An 18,352-nucleotide genomic window follows, 5' to 3' on the forward strand; every position below is an offset into this window, starting at 1 on the left:
TCTTTCCTGCCCATGGCAGGGGGTCGGACTTGATGATCTGCTCAGGTCCCTTCCGACCCTACCTACTATGAAACTGTTCTCTGCTTTTAGACAAATTTACTTGCAGTGGGCTTGTCCCAAGGAAGGGGTGGAGGTGGGCTTGCCCCACCTGGCCCCACAGCCTCCATCTTGCAGGCAGCACTGCGGGTGGGTGGGCAAGGCTCTGCACTGCTACTGCTCAGGTGAGTGAGGCCTCAGGGCTCCCCGCTGCTGAGCCCCGCCCACTGCACCTGGGGCTATGCCGGCAAGGCTGCGGAGCTAGGCAGTTGTTGTGGCACAGGTAGGCCATGGAGCTTTTATAGAATGCTAGTAGGGGACTCAAGAAGGAAAAGGATGAGAACCCCTACTCTAGATGATGCTTAACTAGTGCTGAGTAGAGTGGCGCTATCACCTTCTGTGTCTTGCACCTAATGATTCTGTTCATGAATCCCAAAACTGTTTGCCTTTTGTGCGTCACACTGTAGACCCATACTGTGATTCAATTAAACAGATCAATGATCAGTTGCCATTTGAAATGTAACTCTGGATTAATATGAACCTGAGTAGTTAAATACAGATCTTACCACCTCCTAAGGATTCTTTAACAGTTCTGACTTTCACAGAAAGAGAACACGGAGGAACTCAGAGCAGAGAGCATGTCAATATGAAGCAGAGAGAAGCACCACAATTACTATTCTGTTTTTGGAACCACATCAATCTTTTCCTTGACCTGGGAAAAGACTGTGTAAACAGAAAAGACGAATTAGTCATTACAGTTAGTTCCCACCTGCATTAAAGAATACCTGTCTGGGGGCTCAAAGTCAGATCAGTTCACTGATAACTGACCCTCAGCATGCATTGACATAGTATCCACCAGTCTAATCATGTATGGTATTTCAATAATACCTCTCTTTATAAACAGGAAATATTGAACAAGGTGCTTAGAAATGCAAAACATCCTCTATGATAGATACAGTGAATTCTGTTTTTTTCTGTAGGAAGCCCTTTGAATATTTTTTATTGATCCCTCTCCCCCCGCCATTAGTTAAAGCGACTACATGTGCAAATCTGTAATAACTCTCTGCTAGAGTTAAATTGCCTCCATTTAATTTCAATGCCCTTGATATTTTATGACTCTTAAAATCAGAATTTCTTACAAGAATGAATGAAGAATCCATGATTAATACAAAAGGATTTTTGTTTATCACATTTTTGTTTATCACATATTCTCCCCTAGATTATATTAAATTATAATAATTAATTCCTCATTTAGGAAGCTATCAGCACGGCATTACCTTTTGCCTGTGCATACACTGCAGCAGTCCTAGTGTACAAATTCTTTCTATTAAAGATTTCCCATATTCCTATGTTATCTTTAGGGATTCCCTAATGTATTTTAGCTCTTTATTGAATGTTCTTTATAGAATTCCTCAGAATAAATTAGAGGCACATTTACCAGGTGCCAGTTGATACAAAGAAACCAGGTGTATCAAGGATCCCATAAACAGAAATGAGATTCATGTGCAAATTAGGAGCTTTTGCATGTAAGAATACTGTTCTTGGATGGAAAGATTTACAAACAAGTATGGCTGTTCTTAAAAGAAAACTCCAGACTGATGCTCCCTTAAATGAAGGCCAATGAAGCAGTGGAAACTAGTGAATTAAATTTCAGGGAATAATTTTTTTCCACTGATACTTTTCACTAGTTCAAGCGCATCAAAGTTTAGTTCTTGGAACCTGACTCTGTGCTCCTCTACCCTCATGTTTTCCCTCTTTTGTGACCTTTTTGTATCTGCACTAATAAAAATTAATTCAGGTCCCTCTCTGTGCTGAAGTCTGGTGCTTTCTACTTACTATTCATTTTGAAGCCAGAATGGCATTTGGCATGCTTTGAATCAGTGGTGACGCAAAACAACTCAGTTTAAAGCCTGAACCCAGGCTCTTCATTAAGAAAAAGAATCTGATGGTCACTGGCCATGACCTGAAATGGTTGAGAACCACCATTTTGAAGTGCAGTTGTTGAGACTAATACATGAACCTCTACATGTTCGACTTCCTTTAACATTAGTATTAACTGCACAGTTTTAAATCCCAGTGCACTGCAATAGAAACATACCTCTTCCCCCGTTGAGTCTAAAGCAATTATGCCTGTCATGAGGCAGAAGACAGAGGAACTGAAAACATGATTAACAGTGTAAAGTGTCACTGGTGTTTCTTTGCTATTGTTTGTAAAGTTTGGGAAATGAGATGATTGGGTAGTGATGAAGAACACAAGTGAAATTTTCAAATATCAGAGGTGCTGGAAAAATAACCGGTGTCCTAAAAATAAAGAAAGGTCCATCCAAAATCATTGTGTTTGAAATGTAGAGCTATATTGTGGGATTTTTATCCAGGAGTTGTTATATCTGAAATCTGAATTATTTATATTACTTATAACTCAGAGAAAATCTTGCTCTGAGTGAAGATTATTTAGGCTGCCAGTTTGGGACAATCGAAAATGCCTCGAAAGTAGGAAAAACAGAAGTGGATGGAAATGTAACTGAAATGCAAAAAATGTAAATACAATGTCTGAGAAAGAAGCAGGCATGGGCTAAGCTAAAAAAGTCTTTGGCAGCCTAAAAAAGGGAATGAAATTAAGAGTGGGTAAAGAGGACAAAGGAACATTAAAGAAAATGAATGTCTTTTCATGGGGAATGATCCAAACTGGAAACTGCTTCAGGGCATGGGTACTCAATCCCTGGTCTGTGGCCAGATCCACCCTCCAAGGAAGGGTCATCCAGCCTATGCAGGGAGCCCTGAAAGGTCATGGCCCTGTGCATGTAAGTCTGGGTGGGAGTGCTGGAGGGCCCCAGGGCCTCGTCCCAGCATACAGAGGCCAGGTGAGGCTGCCTGCAGACCAAACTCATGCCACTCATTTGGCCTGCAGGGCCAAAAGGTTGAGTGCTACTACTCTAGAAACATCAGGACAGTAAGCTTCATGAAGTCATATTGTATTTAATATTAATAAATTGAAATTAGGTGAAGAGTAGAAGAAGACAAACAGCATTGTTGAAATTCTGGGGAACATGGATATGGAAATTGAAAAAGATACAGCAAATCTAAGAACGACTAAGGAGTGATATTTACAGCGCATAAGCTCACAGGGTAAAAAAAAGTCACAGTGCTATTTTTGGTTGCGTGGTATTGTATATTGAAGGAGATTTCATGTAAACCTATGGATGACTCTGAAGTCTCAGTATGAAAACATATGGATTTGCCATGTAAGTTGTTTTAAAGTATGATTTACCCTGAAAAGTGACTATAAAAATGTGAGAATTTGGTTCTGTGCATAACCTCTCTTGAAATACAAAAAACTAGAACTCTTGGTTCCAAAATGATACCTTTTATTAGACCAACTGGAAAATGGCAAGAAAATTGTCCTTTTCTGCCAGCTTTTGGGACCAAAGTCCCTTCGTCAGGCCCTGGGAAAAGTGTAGATGGTACAAGATGGTAAAAAGTCCCCATAGGTAGGAAATAAACTTCATTTTTGCCTCTCTTGATACTTTCTAGATTTGCTAATTTTGCTAAAGAATGGGTACTTGTACACAAGACACATTAATGCACATTAGCCTAATATAATGCGCATTACGGGCATGCGTCAATACATGCGCACCGTTAATGTGCATTATAAATGGCAAAATTAGGCTAATCGTGCCTAATTAGTTAAAGCACATGCAATTAAAGAACATTAACATATGTGTAGCTGTGACCCCACATTAACTATAGTGCTGGGTCTGCCCAACCACTAGGGGCACATGGCAGGGCTTCAGGGACTTGGCATTAACTTTAGTGGTAAGTCTCTGCACGTGTAGACACCTGCCAAAAATTGCTTAATGCACATTAGCTTAATATGCATTAAATTTAGTCATGGTTACATGACGCACTCTGTGTGTTTCTACCTGCCAGTGCTGAAACCTAAGCTTAGAAACCAAAAAGCCTAGTTTGGGTCCTTTAATCATCAACAGTGATGGCTGAGTAGGCGTAACTATGAACAGATATAACTTTGAATGGATTAAAAAAGTGGTGATGGGGTTGGGGAAGACTTGTTACTTGGGAATGGACACCAGCTGCATTAATAGTTAATATTAATTACATTATAAGAGAGTGGCTCTCAACCTTTTAAGGCATTGCTCAGAAAATGCCAGCTCTTAGCTTTCACTCTTTTTTGACAATGGAAAAATAATAGAGCAATTCTGTTGCAACTCAGAAACACCCCAAAAGGCCAAAATATTCTGGACACTATCTATTCCCTTTTTAAAGTCTCTGGGTTTATCTTGTGAACCATGTGTAGGTGTTTGCATATCTAAGAGTACTTCAATTAAGCAGCACCCTCAAAAGGATCATATGGCATTCCAGGATGCCATAGCACCCTGCTAGAAAATAACTGCTTTAAAGGGACAATTGGAAAAAAAACTCCCAATAAAATATTCAGAAAAAGACAACATTGTAAGAATTGGTGGAAAAGATACACAAAGAGTGAATTCTGCTGACAAGGGGCCATCATTGAAAATGACCAGTCTCCAGCCTTCTTGGTATCACACCAGAGTAGCAATAGGTTGTTACTTTCAGGGCCTGGGATTACCTCAGCTGCAGTAATGTCACATAGTCAGTACTCAGCTCATTTAAGGTTAAATTCAGCACTGCCATTTGTACATGGAAATGACTTGGGCACCGTAATAGGTGTAAGGTAGTCCTGATGAGAAAAAAAATTATTACCTCTTGGACACTACAAATATCTCAAATCCTCTCTTGTCATTTCCTTTCCTCAGTTGTTCTTAGATTAGCTTTATATGGATTTTAAAAGCCTCCTTTCCCATTTGAAGACTCTGTTATTTGATGGATTTTGTCATCTGTTTCATTAGTTTGGCTTCAATTATTGGGAAAATGAAAAAGAAAAGTGGTTAGTTTCCTCTTTCTTTTTTTAAACATAAAGTTGAGGCCTCTTTTTAGAGGCTGTATTCTTGCATTGTTTCACTGACCTAGTATGTAGACAATGTAATACCATGCTGTGAAATAGGTTAAATAGCTATGCTGATCAATCTGCAACGTAGCACCTGCTTTTTGTGTTCAGTCTGGGGAGTATGGGGAGAAATTCTTCCACTGTTACAGTCCTGTCTCCTGTGCAACTATTTTCAGTTAACAAAATTAAAGAGCTTTAGAGCAGTTTTTTTTGGTGTTTCAGTTCATGTACTTTAGGAACTTAAGATATGTCACCAGGCCTCTGGTTTATGACAATTGGCGCCCTGCAGTGACCTGCCATACTGGCTGACTCCTGTTTGGATATTCCTTTAATGCACCTGTACAATAATGCAATGCTGTGCAGGAGGAAGAAATAGTGGCAATTCCTTCTTGAGTATGGGGTGATTAGCAGACACTCTGGAATGTGAGATTTGATTACCTTATTTTAGTGTATATGACTACAGATGTCACTAAAGCCCAGTGTTTCTTAACCTTTTTGCACTCAAGATGCCCCCTTTTAGACTCAGGGCACTCCCCAGAAAATGCAACCTCTTAGTATTCACTCATTTCTTGGCTAGAGAAAAATAATAGAACAATTCTTCTGTTGTGAAGAACACAGAATGACCACAACAGGTCAGAATGGTTTGGACATTATGGATTCCTATTTGAAATCTCTGGGTTTATCTTGTCAATCATGTTTAGGTGTTTGCATATCTATCAGTGGACAGCACCCTTAAAAAGGATCTCACAGCATCTCAGGGTTGAAAATCACTACTTTAGGCACTTAGTCCCATATCCTCAAGGTACTGTACTTAGATATCTATATGCTTCTTTAGGTACCTAAATCTATCATTTAGAAGCTCTTCTTTCCTCTGGATTTCATTGTTGGATAGTTAGGTACTTCTTTACTAAGCTGGCTTTTGAGGATCATTTCTTTAAGGCAGCTCATCTCCCCATGCATTGTTTAGTTGACCTAACTCAGGTCTTAAGGATTCCACTACATGACATTGTGCTTAGGGGAGAGGTGTTGCTGTACTTAGCAGTACTTTGAGGATCTAGCCCAATAATTACACCCCTCAGATTTTCTCACATACAACAGGCCTCCCCCAATAAGATATGCACCTTGTTTTTGAAAGGCAGAATGAAGGAAAAAATCCTTCTTCTGCAGCAGGAGCTGGTGGGGAGGGAGTGGGGCGGAAGCTCCAGTGGGAGAAAAAAGGTGGGGGGGGGCAACGGGAGGGGAAGAGAAAGTGTTCATAGCTAGCAGGTAGAGAACACTAAGTGCAGCACTGTGGCATTACTTTTCCTTTACCTTTGGGTTCCCTTCCTGTATTTCTTTGTTTATAGTGCACACCCTAGTTCCATCAGCTGAATTCTGGAAAAAGGCATATTTTGTATCCGAGAAAAAAATCATTATAAAATGAGACTGATCCTAGGGTTTCTCCCATAAAATGTCATGGTCTAAACTGTAGACCTGTCCTCTATGCTAAGTATAGGCAGTCAAAAAGTGTGAGTCTGAATTGATTCACTCTTTGCAGGTTAGTCCAAGCTGCATAGATTGAACTGATAAGCAAGTGAACAGACTTTCACTTTTGATTCTGGAAATGCAGCCACATTCCTACAGTGGCCTAGGCCAGAAGTCAGGGGCGTGAGAGCATGCCACCCCCCTCAGCTGGAGCAGACAACTTGGGCCAAGGCTAGCCCACCCACCCTGCAAGGGAAAGTTTGCGGGGGAGATGCAAAGCATCCTGGGATACTGGGGGACTGTGAATTAATTTGAATCTGGAGGGGATCTGGGACAGAATTTCAATAAATCGATTTAACCTCATTCAGGTCAGTCTGACACTACATCCACCCAGATTTACTGTAAACCCATTTTGGCCATTTTGAAAGCAGTTTATGTACATCAAATTTCTGTTGTGTTACAGATTTGAACCGGTTTCCAATCACTTATACCTCTTTATGTATAATTTCTGTCCCTTGCACTAGAGAGTAGATCCCATTTCCCTTTTATCTGTCTGAGCAGAGCTCAAGCTGCTTAATTCATACCCAGCAAGGTGAACAGGATGGGACATTTCATAGTTTCATAGTTGGTAGGGTTGGAAGGGACCTGAGCAGATCATCAAGTCTGACCCCCTGCCATGGACAGGAAAGAATGCTGGGGTCAAACGACCCTGGCTAGGTAATTATTTAGCCTCCTTTTGAAGACCCCCAGGGTAGGAGTGAGCACCACTTCCCTTGGAAGCTGGTTCCAGATCCTAGCTGCCCTGACTGTGAAGTAGTGCTTCTTAATGTCTAGCCTATTCTCAGTCAACTTGTGGCCATTATTCCTGGATAGACTGACTCTCCCATTCCCTTCTGGTCCCCTCTGGTAAGTTTATGGATGGCCACCAGATCCCCTCTCAGCCTTCTTGTCACTGGAAGGCTTTGGCCTTCTCTTACTGGGTGCCTTGCCCCCAAGTGACATCAGGGTGAGGTTTGAACTCGGATGCCACCTGGGTGGTATGGGTGCTGCCCTTACTTGCCTGCCATGACTTTGATGTTCTTGTTGGGGAGGCAGTTCCCTTCAGGTGGCCCCCCAAGAATGAAGATGCCTCAATCCCTGTTCTTACTTTGTGGGGCTCCAAACCTCCCCTTTACCCTACCCTTACCACATCCACGGCCAGGATGGATACTATCCTCTGCAGGTATCCCCTTGGATGACTTTCCCTCCTGGTGTGGCTTTCCCACCTCCCAGTGGGTCAGGCCTTCCCAGTCAGGTTTCCCTTCACCGTAGCTGGTTCCTTGCCTTCTGGCTGATTAGTGCAGAATTGCTGATTGGCCCTGTCTTTGGGATAACTAGGGCTTCGAACAAAAATCAACACCTGGATTTCTGCCGGAGGGTTCCCCCTGGGATCTCATCTCCCAGTGCCCCTTTTATGGTCCAAAGTAAAGAAGTAACTTGAAGGAACAGACGAGGGACCCACTTGTCCCTGCGCCCTAGGTGACTATGGGGGTGGGCAGTTCCATGCCCCACCCTGGTTCAGCTCCTCAGTTTAGCCAGCACTGGCCCCAAGCTAACCTGGAGTTGCTCTTGGTCTTCCCTGGCTTAGAACAGTGTGTGGTTCCCACGCTGGGTTGCTCATGCCCCCATGTGGGGTAACTGCTCCTGCTGGTGCCTCCCACCTCCTGTGCCAGGGCCCTTGGCTACCCCTCTCTTGCCTGCAGCTGGGCAACCTTCCTCCTCATTGCCTGCATCTCTGGGTCAATGTCCTTTCTCCCCTCTGCTGGAGTCTCTCGATTGGTACTTTCTTCTTCCTCCAGTGTCTCTGGGTTGGTGTCCTCTTCTTTCCCCGCTGGCGTCTCTGGGTCAATGTTCTCTTCCTTCCCCAGCATCTCTGGGTCAGTGTCCTCTTCTCCCACCATTTGCCGCCCTCAGCTGTTTTCCTGGCTGCTATTTGAGCAGCTCGCGGTTTCCGGAGGCTCCTCCCATGTCCCTCGCTGATCTGCAGCTGTAGGTAGCTCTGGAATTGAGGGACCACTGCCCACGCTTCCTCCCAGCTGCCGCTCTCCTAGGGTGAATACCTGGGTGCATGGAGTGGGGGTCCGGGACCCCTTAGAGGGGCTTTCCCTGCCCCTCTCACAATTCTCTTGTGGAGGCTGAACAGGTTCAGGTCCTGTAGTCTCTCCTTGTAGGGCCTGCCCTGCTGCCCCCTGACCATTTGAGTGGCCCTCCTTTGGACTCTCTCAATGCTGTCCACATCTCTCCTGAAGTGTGGCACTCAGAACTGGACGCAGTACTCAAACTGCGGCCTGACCAGTGTCGCATAGAGTGGGAGGATCACCTCCTTGGCCCTGCTTGTGATGCATCTGTGGATGCATGACAAGGTGTAGTTAGTCTTATTGACCGTGTCCTCACATTGGTGGCCCATGTTCATTTTGGAATCAGTAATGACACCAAGATCCTTTTCTGCCTCTTTGCTGATGAGAAGGGAGTTCCCCAGCCTGTAGGTATGCTGCTGGTTCTTTCTCCCTAGGTGCAGTACCCTGCACTTGTCAGTATTGAATCCCATCCTATTCTCATCTGCCCACTCCTGTAACCTGTCCAGATCCAGTTGTAGCCTGTCCCTCCCTTCTAGCATTCCCACCTCTCCCCACATCTTAGTGCCATCCGCGAATTTGAACAAGGTGCTTTTCACCCCCTCATCCAAGTTGCTGATGAAGATGTTAAACAGTGTGGGCCTGAGGACCGAGCCCTAGGGGACCCCACTGCCCACATCCCTCCTGGTCAAAAATGACCCATCCACAACCACTCCCTGGGTGCAGCCCTCCAGTCAATTTGCGACCCATCTGACTGTGTAGGCATTGACACTACAGTCACCTAATTTTTTTTTTTCAGATACACATGGTCAGTGTTACATATTGTTGTTGTTGCTATTCCTACTACTGCTACTATAGCACCTAGGATTCCTAGTCAGGGATCAGGACACCATCATAGTAGGTTCTGTACCAGCAGTGAACAAAAAGACAGCCTCTGCCTTATTTTATAGTCTGTGCAGTTCTTATAAACAAAGAGCCTACCTGATTCTTTTTCATTCAAAGTTACACCACGATCAAACTAAACCTATTTTGAACTGTATTAGTAGATGTTACTGTTTTCTACCTTCTGATACTTCTTCATTCCCTTGTTTCTTGTTGGGGCTGGACACAGAAGTGTGAAGGAGCATGAGACTCCTGCTCCTATAAAACTGCTGTCCTGGGTGGAAACAGGAGCTTAAGAGAAAATTTAAGAGAATTTCCTTTCTTGTGAGCTTTTCAGACCAGTTTTTTAGACTCAATAAGTCAAAAATCTGAATTTTGTACCTGGATATTAGTCTAACTGCAGTTTGAATGTTTTCAAACACTGTCTCTAGTGTGTAAGAATTTCAGCCTCCCTCCCCAAACAATCTGGAATGATATATAACATTGCACTGGTTTAGCAGATGACTCACTAACTGCAACTTGGTGCCATGCACTGAAAAACTTGAACAAAGGCACTGTAATCTATTATTTCTGAGAATCTGGGCAATGCAGACTGCAGAGTGCTTTGCAGAAAAATGACAATACCAGGTGGGTCTCTCATGGGAAGAATTCAAACTCTTAATCAGTTTTGATGCATGGTTATTGTAATCTCTAGTTTTTTATGTTTATAAGGATATTCATACCATGGTATTTCCTTGATCTACAATACTTCTACTGTGTCTTGATTTTCTTTGGAGCCTCAAAACAATTGTCATACCTAGCCCAGTAAAAAACAATATGTGTATACACATATAACATGCATATGTCACATTATAGTTAGAGATACTCCCCTCTCCAATTGAGGGAATTATTGGCAGGGCAGTGTGCTGCGGAGGGACACAACAGCCCAGCTGCTGCCTCCATCCCCTATAGAGTCAGGCCCAGTCAATAAATTACTTAACTATATACAAATTTATTATTACAACAAAACTGTTAAAGGGTAAGGACATAGATTATATATATACGTGTGTACAAATTTAGAAAACAATAAACCCTATACCATATATATACCCTATACCATACACGCACACACACACACACACAATTATTATTGAAAAATACAGATGAACAATAGAACAAATGAGAACAAAGGATATTGATCGGGCAGCCTTATAACTCTATTAATATACAAACTATTACTTCAACTTATTCACATAAATTATAGGTACAGTCTACAAGTATAACCAGCCATCCTTAGACTACCTGGGTGCCCTCCAGGGCAGGGGCCCCACTCCCAAGGTACTACTATAGGAAAGGAGGTGGGGGGAAAGAAAAGGCGAGGGAGACCCCAAAGACTCCTAAGCTCCCCTGCTATCACCCAGGAGCGGCCCATGTGATGCCCCTTTGCAACCCTGGGGGGGTCCCTCCCCTGTGGGGACCCTCCCTCCAGGGTAACTTACTATACCACAGTCCCGGAGGGTTGCCTCCCATTCTCCAGGTCAAGCTCTGTTCCCCGCTGGACTTCCCTGCCGCCCGACTCTGCTGCTCCGGCCTGGCTTAGGGCCACATGCACTGCTGTGTGTAGTGGGCGCTTCGCCTTGTGCTAGGGGTTGGAGGCCTGGACAGCCTTGTACAGCATTGGGGCTTGGTCTGCTCATGGACCCTCTGGGCAGTGTCGTCTGCACTGAGCTGCTGCCCCCATGTCAGCAGCTGTAAACCCGAGCCACCTCACGTGGCTCCCAGGGTCTCTCACCCTCTGTGCAGCACTTCCTGTACCGAGCTCCCAGCCTCATGCTAGGGGTGGGGACCTGAGCTGCCCAAGGGGCTCCAAGGATCCTGCTCCATGCACTGGCCTATGCACCGTGTCTCTGGCCACATGCCAGAGGTTGCAGACCTGAGCTGCCTCATGCAGCTCCCAGGGTCTGGACGCTGTGCGCTGTGCTGCACACTGAAAGCCTAACTGCTGGAGCTGTCTGCCATTCCCCTCTGATAGAAGTCTTCAGGGGCTCTTCCTGGGCTATTGCTTTGCCCTGCTGAGCAGCTCTCCTCAGCTCTTCTAAGCCCTGCTCTTCTCTCTTCTCTGTCCCTGATGAATCTCCCTCCTGCTGGGCACACAGCTCCTTTTATACTCTCCAGGGCTCTGCCCCTGAAGTCTACCAGATCTGACAGTTTGCAGTATTCAATCAGGTCCAGGGGAGCTCTTCTCCCTCTCCCCTCAGGAAAGGGGTGTGACTTTATTTCTCTTGCTGCCTCCTGATTGGTGGATGGGCTCCACCAATTAAAACAGCAGGATCTCAAGCCTGAGACTCAACCCAAGCTCTAAAAGGTAAGCCTTCTACATTGCAAAGAAGGATAATGGCATACTGGGCTGCATTACTAGGACTGTTGCCAGGAGATTGAGAAAATAACTCTTCCCCATTGTTCAGCACTGGTGAGGCCACATCTGGAGTACTGTGTCCAGTTTTGGGGCTCCCCCCGTTACAGAAAGGATGTGGACAAATTGGAGAGAGTCCATCAGAGGGCAGTGAAAATGGTTACGGGGCTTGGTTCATAACTGTTGAGGAGAGGCTGAGGAAAGTGAGCTTATTTAATTTGGAGAAGAGAAGACGGAGGGGACATTTAATAGCAGCCTTCAACTACCTGAAGTGGGGTTCCAAAGAGGATGGAGCTAGACTGTTCTCAGTGGTGGCAACCCACTGTGCTCACAAGGCCTTGATCTTTATGCAGCACTGCCGCACCAACTGGTTGTGCCCATGCTCCCACATCTGGCCTGACAGGCTCTCATAGATGTAGGCATTGGAGCGCCTGCCCTGCTTGAACTGGCGCTGCACCCCGGCATGGGACTGGCAGCTGTGTGGCTGAGGCAAGGCCCCACAGCACCTGCAGGCTCAGGGCAGGCTGCTGGGAGTGGGCTTCAGGCAGATGGAGCTGGCCCTGCCAGCCAGAAGCTGCCTGCAGCTGGGCCTGGGGACTGGCAAGCCTGGCTGGAGCCTGCAGCAGCATGCAGCAGCATGCAGCACCCTGCAGGCCTGGATGGCATGAGCCTGGCAGGCACATGGCACTGTGGTGCCAGCCAGTGGTGCCGGGGTGCAGGCAGGCTGGGGCAGGTGGACTGCATCTTGCTCAGGGGAACAGTGGGATCTGGAGTGGCCTCAGGCTCCCTGCTGTTGTGCCCAAGGGCTCAAAATGCCTGCAGGCTTTTAAAGGCCTGAGGCAAAGGTTGCTATAGGGGCAGCCCAGCCCTGGGGCAGGAGAGTCTCTCAGCCCAGAGCCCTGGAGCTAGCCTGAGGCCAGCCCCTTAGTGGGAGGGCTGACCTGGGAGCAACTTTGCTCCTGGGTCGTGATTACATGTGTGTTACTGTCCAGTAACTAATTGCATGTAAATTTGATACCTGCACTTGCAGGTATCACATTTATGTGTGAGCAGGGGGTTTTACTGCACAGTAAGCATGCACATGTGTAGACATATGCGCTTACTGCACAGTAAACTATGGTACTGCACAGTTAAGCATCTTGTGTAGACATGCCTAAAGGGATTGTTGTTAGGGTCTCACTTACAAGACTGATTCTGTATTTATGTTAAACTCATCAACTAGGGAAAAAGTCCCAGTAATTAATAAAGAAATGTTTTGTCTCTTTCTCTTCTTGTTTCCCTTTTCTAGAAAAAACAAGTGAGTCAGACAAAGATCCGAGTGATCTCCACTATCCTCTTCATCTTGGCAGGCTGCATTGTCTTTGTGACCATCCCTGCAGTCATTTTCAAACACATTGAAGGATGGACAGCTTTGGAGTCCATTTACTTTGTGGTTGTCACTCTGACCACAGTTGGCTTTGGTGATTTTGTAGCAGGTGAGCATGGGAATTCCACATATAATCTAGGGGCACTAGGTATAAGTGCCTGGACTCCTACCTGTTGCTCCAAGGCTTTTACACGTATGTTGTATTCCACTGAACACTGTTCTGAATCTCTTTATCTGTATTAAGGTGCATTTGACAATAACCCAGGTGTTAACCCATCTGAAGAGTGCAAACTCCCAGCAATGTAAACAGTGCAAAGCTGGAGAGCTCAGAGTGTCTCTTATTATGGTATGAATTATTCATGAGTGATATGACTCCTCTGTTGAAACCAGAACTTCTGAATTGTGTTTGTCTATTTTGCATCACATTGATAAAGGTCCTAATGAACAAAGCAAATAGCTTTGGATGGCCATGCTCGTGTGTGCGTGAGCCAGGCAGTCCAATATAGCTGACCCTAGCTGAACAGCAGAACAATTTCCATTGCATGAGTTGCAGTTTCTTCAGAGGCATCTTTCAGGATTTTACTTTCCAGCCATGGTAGAAATTTGATATTGTAGCTATTTGATTAAGAAAAATTAACAGTGGAAGTGAAGGGGTAATGAGGAATGTGCTGGGATGCTAAGAGAGTTGTATGGTTTTTCTGGGATGAACACAGTACTAATAGGCAGGATAAGGATTGATCTTAATCATTTACCAAAGAGGGATCTGTGCTGGGATTGATGATCTGAGAGCTGGGGAAATGTAATTTACTATATAGTTTTGATGAGGAAAGTTAGACACTAAATAGATTCTCTCTTCCCAATGGTGCATGAGCCTTCCTTCCATTAAGATTCATGGACATAACAAAGGCAGACAAGGTTCTTTGGGTAAATCAGATATCTTTTATTAGACCAATTCAAATAGTTGATCTAATATATATATAATAATAAAATAAAAACCTTGCCTGTGTATGTCCTTAGACCAACACAGCTACAACCTATACCCCAAGGCATAACAAATGCTCTGAGATAAGGATGGATCCCTGTGTTACAAAGAGATGTGCTATATTTGTCCTCTTATTTCCTATTATACTAATGAAATCTGAGTTAAAAAAATTCATATACAGCCATTTGGAGATCAGTTTTCTTGCTACAGAGTAATTTCTTTTTTAAAATGTTCCTCCTTGCTCCTTTTTTGTTCACTTTTGATACAGAAGACATACATTATATGTGGAGATGTGCCTGAACTGAGCCCCAGATCCAAATATACTGGAACTTAAGGAATGTTCAGAACTAAATCTGAATGTTGCAACTTTGGCCTCTCAGGAACCATCTGAGCATAAAGAAGTTTCTACTGTTAGTTGTTATAGAACCAGAATGTTACAAAAGAAATGTGAGAGTTTCCCAATACTTTTCCCTGCTTTGCAGTACTTTCCCTTTGCCACTGTAATTGAAAAGAAAAACAATTCTAAAAAAAATAGACCTTTTATTTTAAAATATTGTCCTACATTTAAGGTGGATAAATCTAGCAGCATGCAGTAGCACCCAACTAGTGTGTTGCTAGAGCCAAAAAGGAAATATGGCTTTTATGGAGTAAAGCAGTGTCAACAGAGGTATGTTGATTTACACTATCTGAGAATTTGGCCCAAAGTCTTTGTAAGCTGAAGTGTTTTGTAAGTGTTTTTACAGCTCTTGAACATAGTGGAAAATATATCACAAAACAGTATTTGATAGGCTGCAGAAACATGATGCTATGCTTCATTCACTGCCTGGTTACTCCATGTGACAGACCAAGGCAATCTGCTTTACAGCAAGCTTCCACTGGGACATGTGTGATCAGAATGGCCTCATTGTGCCATAGCAACGGCGGCCCCCACCTTCCATCGTTTCACACGGCTGAGAATTGGAAAGGCAAAGTGATTCATACAGTGTATAGAGGGAGATTAGCATCAAAAACAAAATTTGGGGCCCTGCCAACCCTTGAATGCCTGGGCTTTCATGGGAGTGTTCAATCATTGTAAGTACACTCAAACCTAGTCTGGGTAAAATTCATTTTAAGGGTTTATTAGAATGTATCAGATTGCAAACAGGCTGTAAAAGCTCGGGGTGGGGGAGCATTCCATTGTAGCAGCATGCAATGTCAGTGCAAAAAAATATGAACATACACACCATATTTTCTCGCATACTATATGCCCCTGAAAGAGATACACACCTTGTTTTGGGGAAGGCATAATGAGCACAAAAGAAAAAAGAAAAAAAAAGATTTTCCTGGAATTATGACTTCAGTAGAGCAGGGCACAGCTCATTTGCACTCTGTTTTCTGCACAGGCAAAAGGTACTATTTAACCCTTTCGCAGCTAAATTGGTAGCAGTATTTGGCTACTCAGACAAAAGGTGAAAGTGTTGCTGCTGCTGAAGACTGGACTCCATAGGCAGATGTAGGATTTTGAAAAGAGCTAAAATAGGCTGCAGGGTTGTGAAATAGGAAAGGAGAAACCAGGAGTAGCTAACAACCAGCAAAATTGCTGAAGAAAGACTAACTTGATTAGTGGTCCATCAAGATTGTTAAAAAGGAGTGTGTGGAGTGAAGAATGGTTAGCAGGAATCAGATAGTTTAGAATTAGCCAGTTCACTCCTTCAGTGACACAACGGACTCCCTCTGTCAGCGGTGCCTGAATAGAAATGCCACTGCTGCCTGGCAGCTGGTTTTAAAATTTGGGTGCAAGAAGAATCAAAACAGGGTATGATCACACCTCTTCCCCCCTCCACCCCTGCCCCCACCATTGTTTTGCCCCTGCTGGACTCTACCCCTCTCTTCATGCTGCTGCTGAAGGGAAGAGGAGGAAAAGAAGCATCGGCCATCTTACAGCATCCTCATCTTTCTATTCTGGGCAGAAAATGAGCTTCCCATCTTAAGAAATGCACTCGGGCTTTGGAAGACTAATTTTGGAAGGGAATGGGGCCTGTGGTATGGGAGTAACTCAAAGACATTTTGCTTGGCACGTGTGCCTCTGGGTGGGTGTTTTTAGCACTCTAGATCCACTAAAGAACTCAGGTATTTGAAGTAGAATTTAGCTGTGTAAGTCTGCAGCTGCAATCCAAAACACTTCTGCTCAGCTTCTTCCTGACTCTAGATCCAGCTAAACTTTATCAGCCATTTCCTTTTTTGACAATAATATTACCTTGATGGTTAGACTTGACCTCTGCAAAAACTAGAAACCCTAACCCTAACCCTATACTCATCTCAGAAAATTTGTAATGTAAAGAAGAAAATTGTTGAATCATCAGCATCAAAATATTAGACTGCTTTGCAGGGTCTCCATTCAGGAAAAGACCATGTACACCAGACTAGACTCCCTTAATCGTCAGGTAGGACTAGAGGAAGGTACTGATTAGAACTTGAAAATACTTTCATGATTTGCCAGAAATACAGAGGACCTCCAGTTAAATATTTTGCTGTCTCATGGTTCTTAAGAATGAATAGAACAATGTCTGCTTATTGCAGGGGGAAATGCTGATATCCATTATCGGGAATGGTATAAACCTTTAGTATGGTTTTGGATTCTTGTTGGTCTTGCCTACTTTGCTGCTGTCCTGAGTATGATTGGAGACTGGCTAAGAGTTCTATCCAAGAAGACAAAAGAGGAGGTATGATTGCTAATTTCTCAATAATTTGTTACTTCATAAAAGTACTTGCCAGATTGCTGCTAGCCAGGAAAAGATGGTCTTGTATGTGGAACGGATGCTAAATTATTGCCTTGATTTAGCCTAGTCACTGCCTCTTTTCAAATCTATTTTGAAATAGGTGTCATGGTAGCAATTATCCTTGATTCACTTCAGCCAAAACACTATCCTTCACAATTGATAGGGAAGGGAAGAAAATAACTAGTGACTCAGGGTACAAAATGGAGGGTAGTTGCCATGGCTGAAACATTAAAGTCTGTTTTGTAGCAGATTAGCATAACTAATGTACTTAATTTAATCCCTTCATATAGCCATAACAACACCTACTTTGGGAGATTAGTTAGCAAATGCATAACCAAAGAACAGTTTGTCAGATTGGTACTGGCGTTTATCAAGAGAGTCATTTGTGAAGTCAGCTGATTCATGTGAGGCCAAATGTATCCCTGGTGTATCTCCAAGGAGACAAATGGAGATACATCATGGAAGAATTTGGTCTATGATAGTGGACTGAGTAGCTATATAAACCTAAATCCATTATATTCTGACTTATTCATTTGTCTTCTTTTTTTTTCCATTTCAGAAGAAATGTAACTTCTTATACTTAAGTCATTATTCTATATTTGTGTGCCTGAAGACAGTAACATAATACAGTTGAAAATGTTTAGGAACATTTGAGTGGAACTGTATTTTTCTTTGGACAACCCACAAGAAATGCTCTAACTGTTTTGAAAGCCCATGATTTGGGAAACAAACCAATTAAGAACTGGTATGGGGAAGAGCCTCCTACACTTTGGGATGGTATTTACAACATTTAAGGGTTTATGGAGACTTTATACTGCCACTAAAGATTGTAGTTAGTGACTTTCTGAGAAAGGGCAACAAGCTAGCTGCTAGATTGTCTGTCAGGGCAAGTCGTGACAAGCATGCATGTGCAGTAAGGCTGTGCGAAGCTTCGGGTGCTGATTCAATTCGGAGGAGATTTGGCCCGATTCAGTGGCCAAATCTCCGAATCTGAACTGAATCAGGAGACCAATTAAAAGGTTTGAATCAATTTGAAGCTCTCTGAATTGATTTGGAAAAGATTCGAAGAGCTTTGGGAATTCAGGCACTCCCTCCTGGCTGCGACAGGGAGCTGGACCCGGACTCCATGCTGGTAAGTAGGGGGTAGGAGGGTAAAGGAGGGAGGAAGGGACCTTGGGGGGACCTCTGCTAGGCCCCATCCCCTGCCTGCTCCCCAAGGGCCCCCCAGCACCCCCTGACCCTGGCCTGCTCCCTCAGCCTTCCCCCCCCCTCCCCATGTCTGCCTGCCCTGCCCAGTTCCCGGTTGTTTAAAAAAAACCAACCTACTCACTGGGTGCTGCCAGGTGGAGGGGAGGTGATCCCTGCTGCCCCCCACT

General features: G+C 44.1%; 1 protein-coding gene across 1 annotated transcript in view; it reads left to right on the forward strand.

The window, feature by feature from the left end:
• The window catches only part of KCNK10 (potassium two pore domain channel subfamily K member 10), a 98,380-nt gene that overhangs the window by 77,537 nt on the left and 2,491 nt on the right, over positions 1–18,352 (forward strand). The window contains exons 5-6 of the mRNA XM_006033666.3: positions 13,158–13,344; positions 16,777–16,919. Of these exons, the coding sequence (XP_006033728.2) occupies positions 13,158–13,344; positions 16,777–16,919 (330 nt within the window). The remainder of the gene's footprint in view (positions 1–13,157; positions 13,345–16,776; positions 16,920–18,352) is intronic.

The sequence above is a fragment of the Alligator sinensis genome, unplaced genomic scaffold (genome assembly GCF_000455745.1).
Source record: "Alligator sinensis unplaced genomic scaffold, ASM45574v1 scaffold1141_1, whole genome shotgun sequence".
NCBI classification, from domain to species: domain Eukaryota; kingdom Metazoa; phylum Chordata; order Crocodylia; family Alligatoridae; genus Alligator; species Alligator sinensis.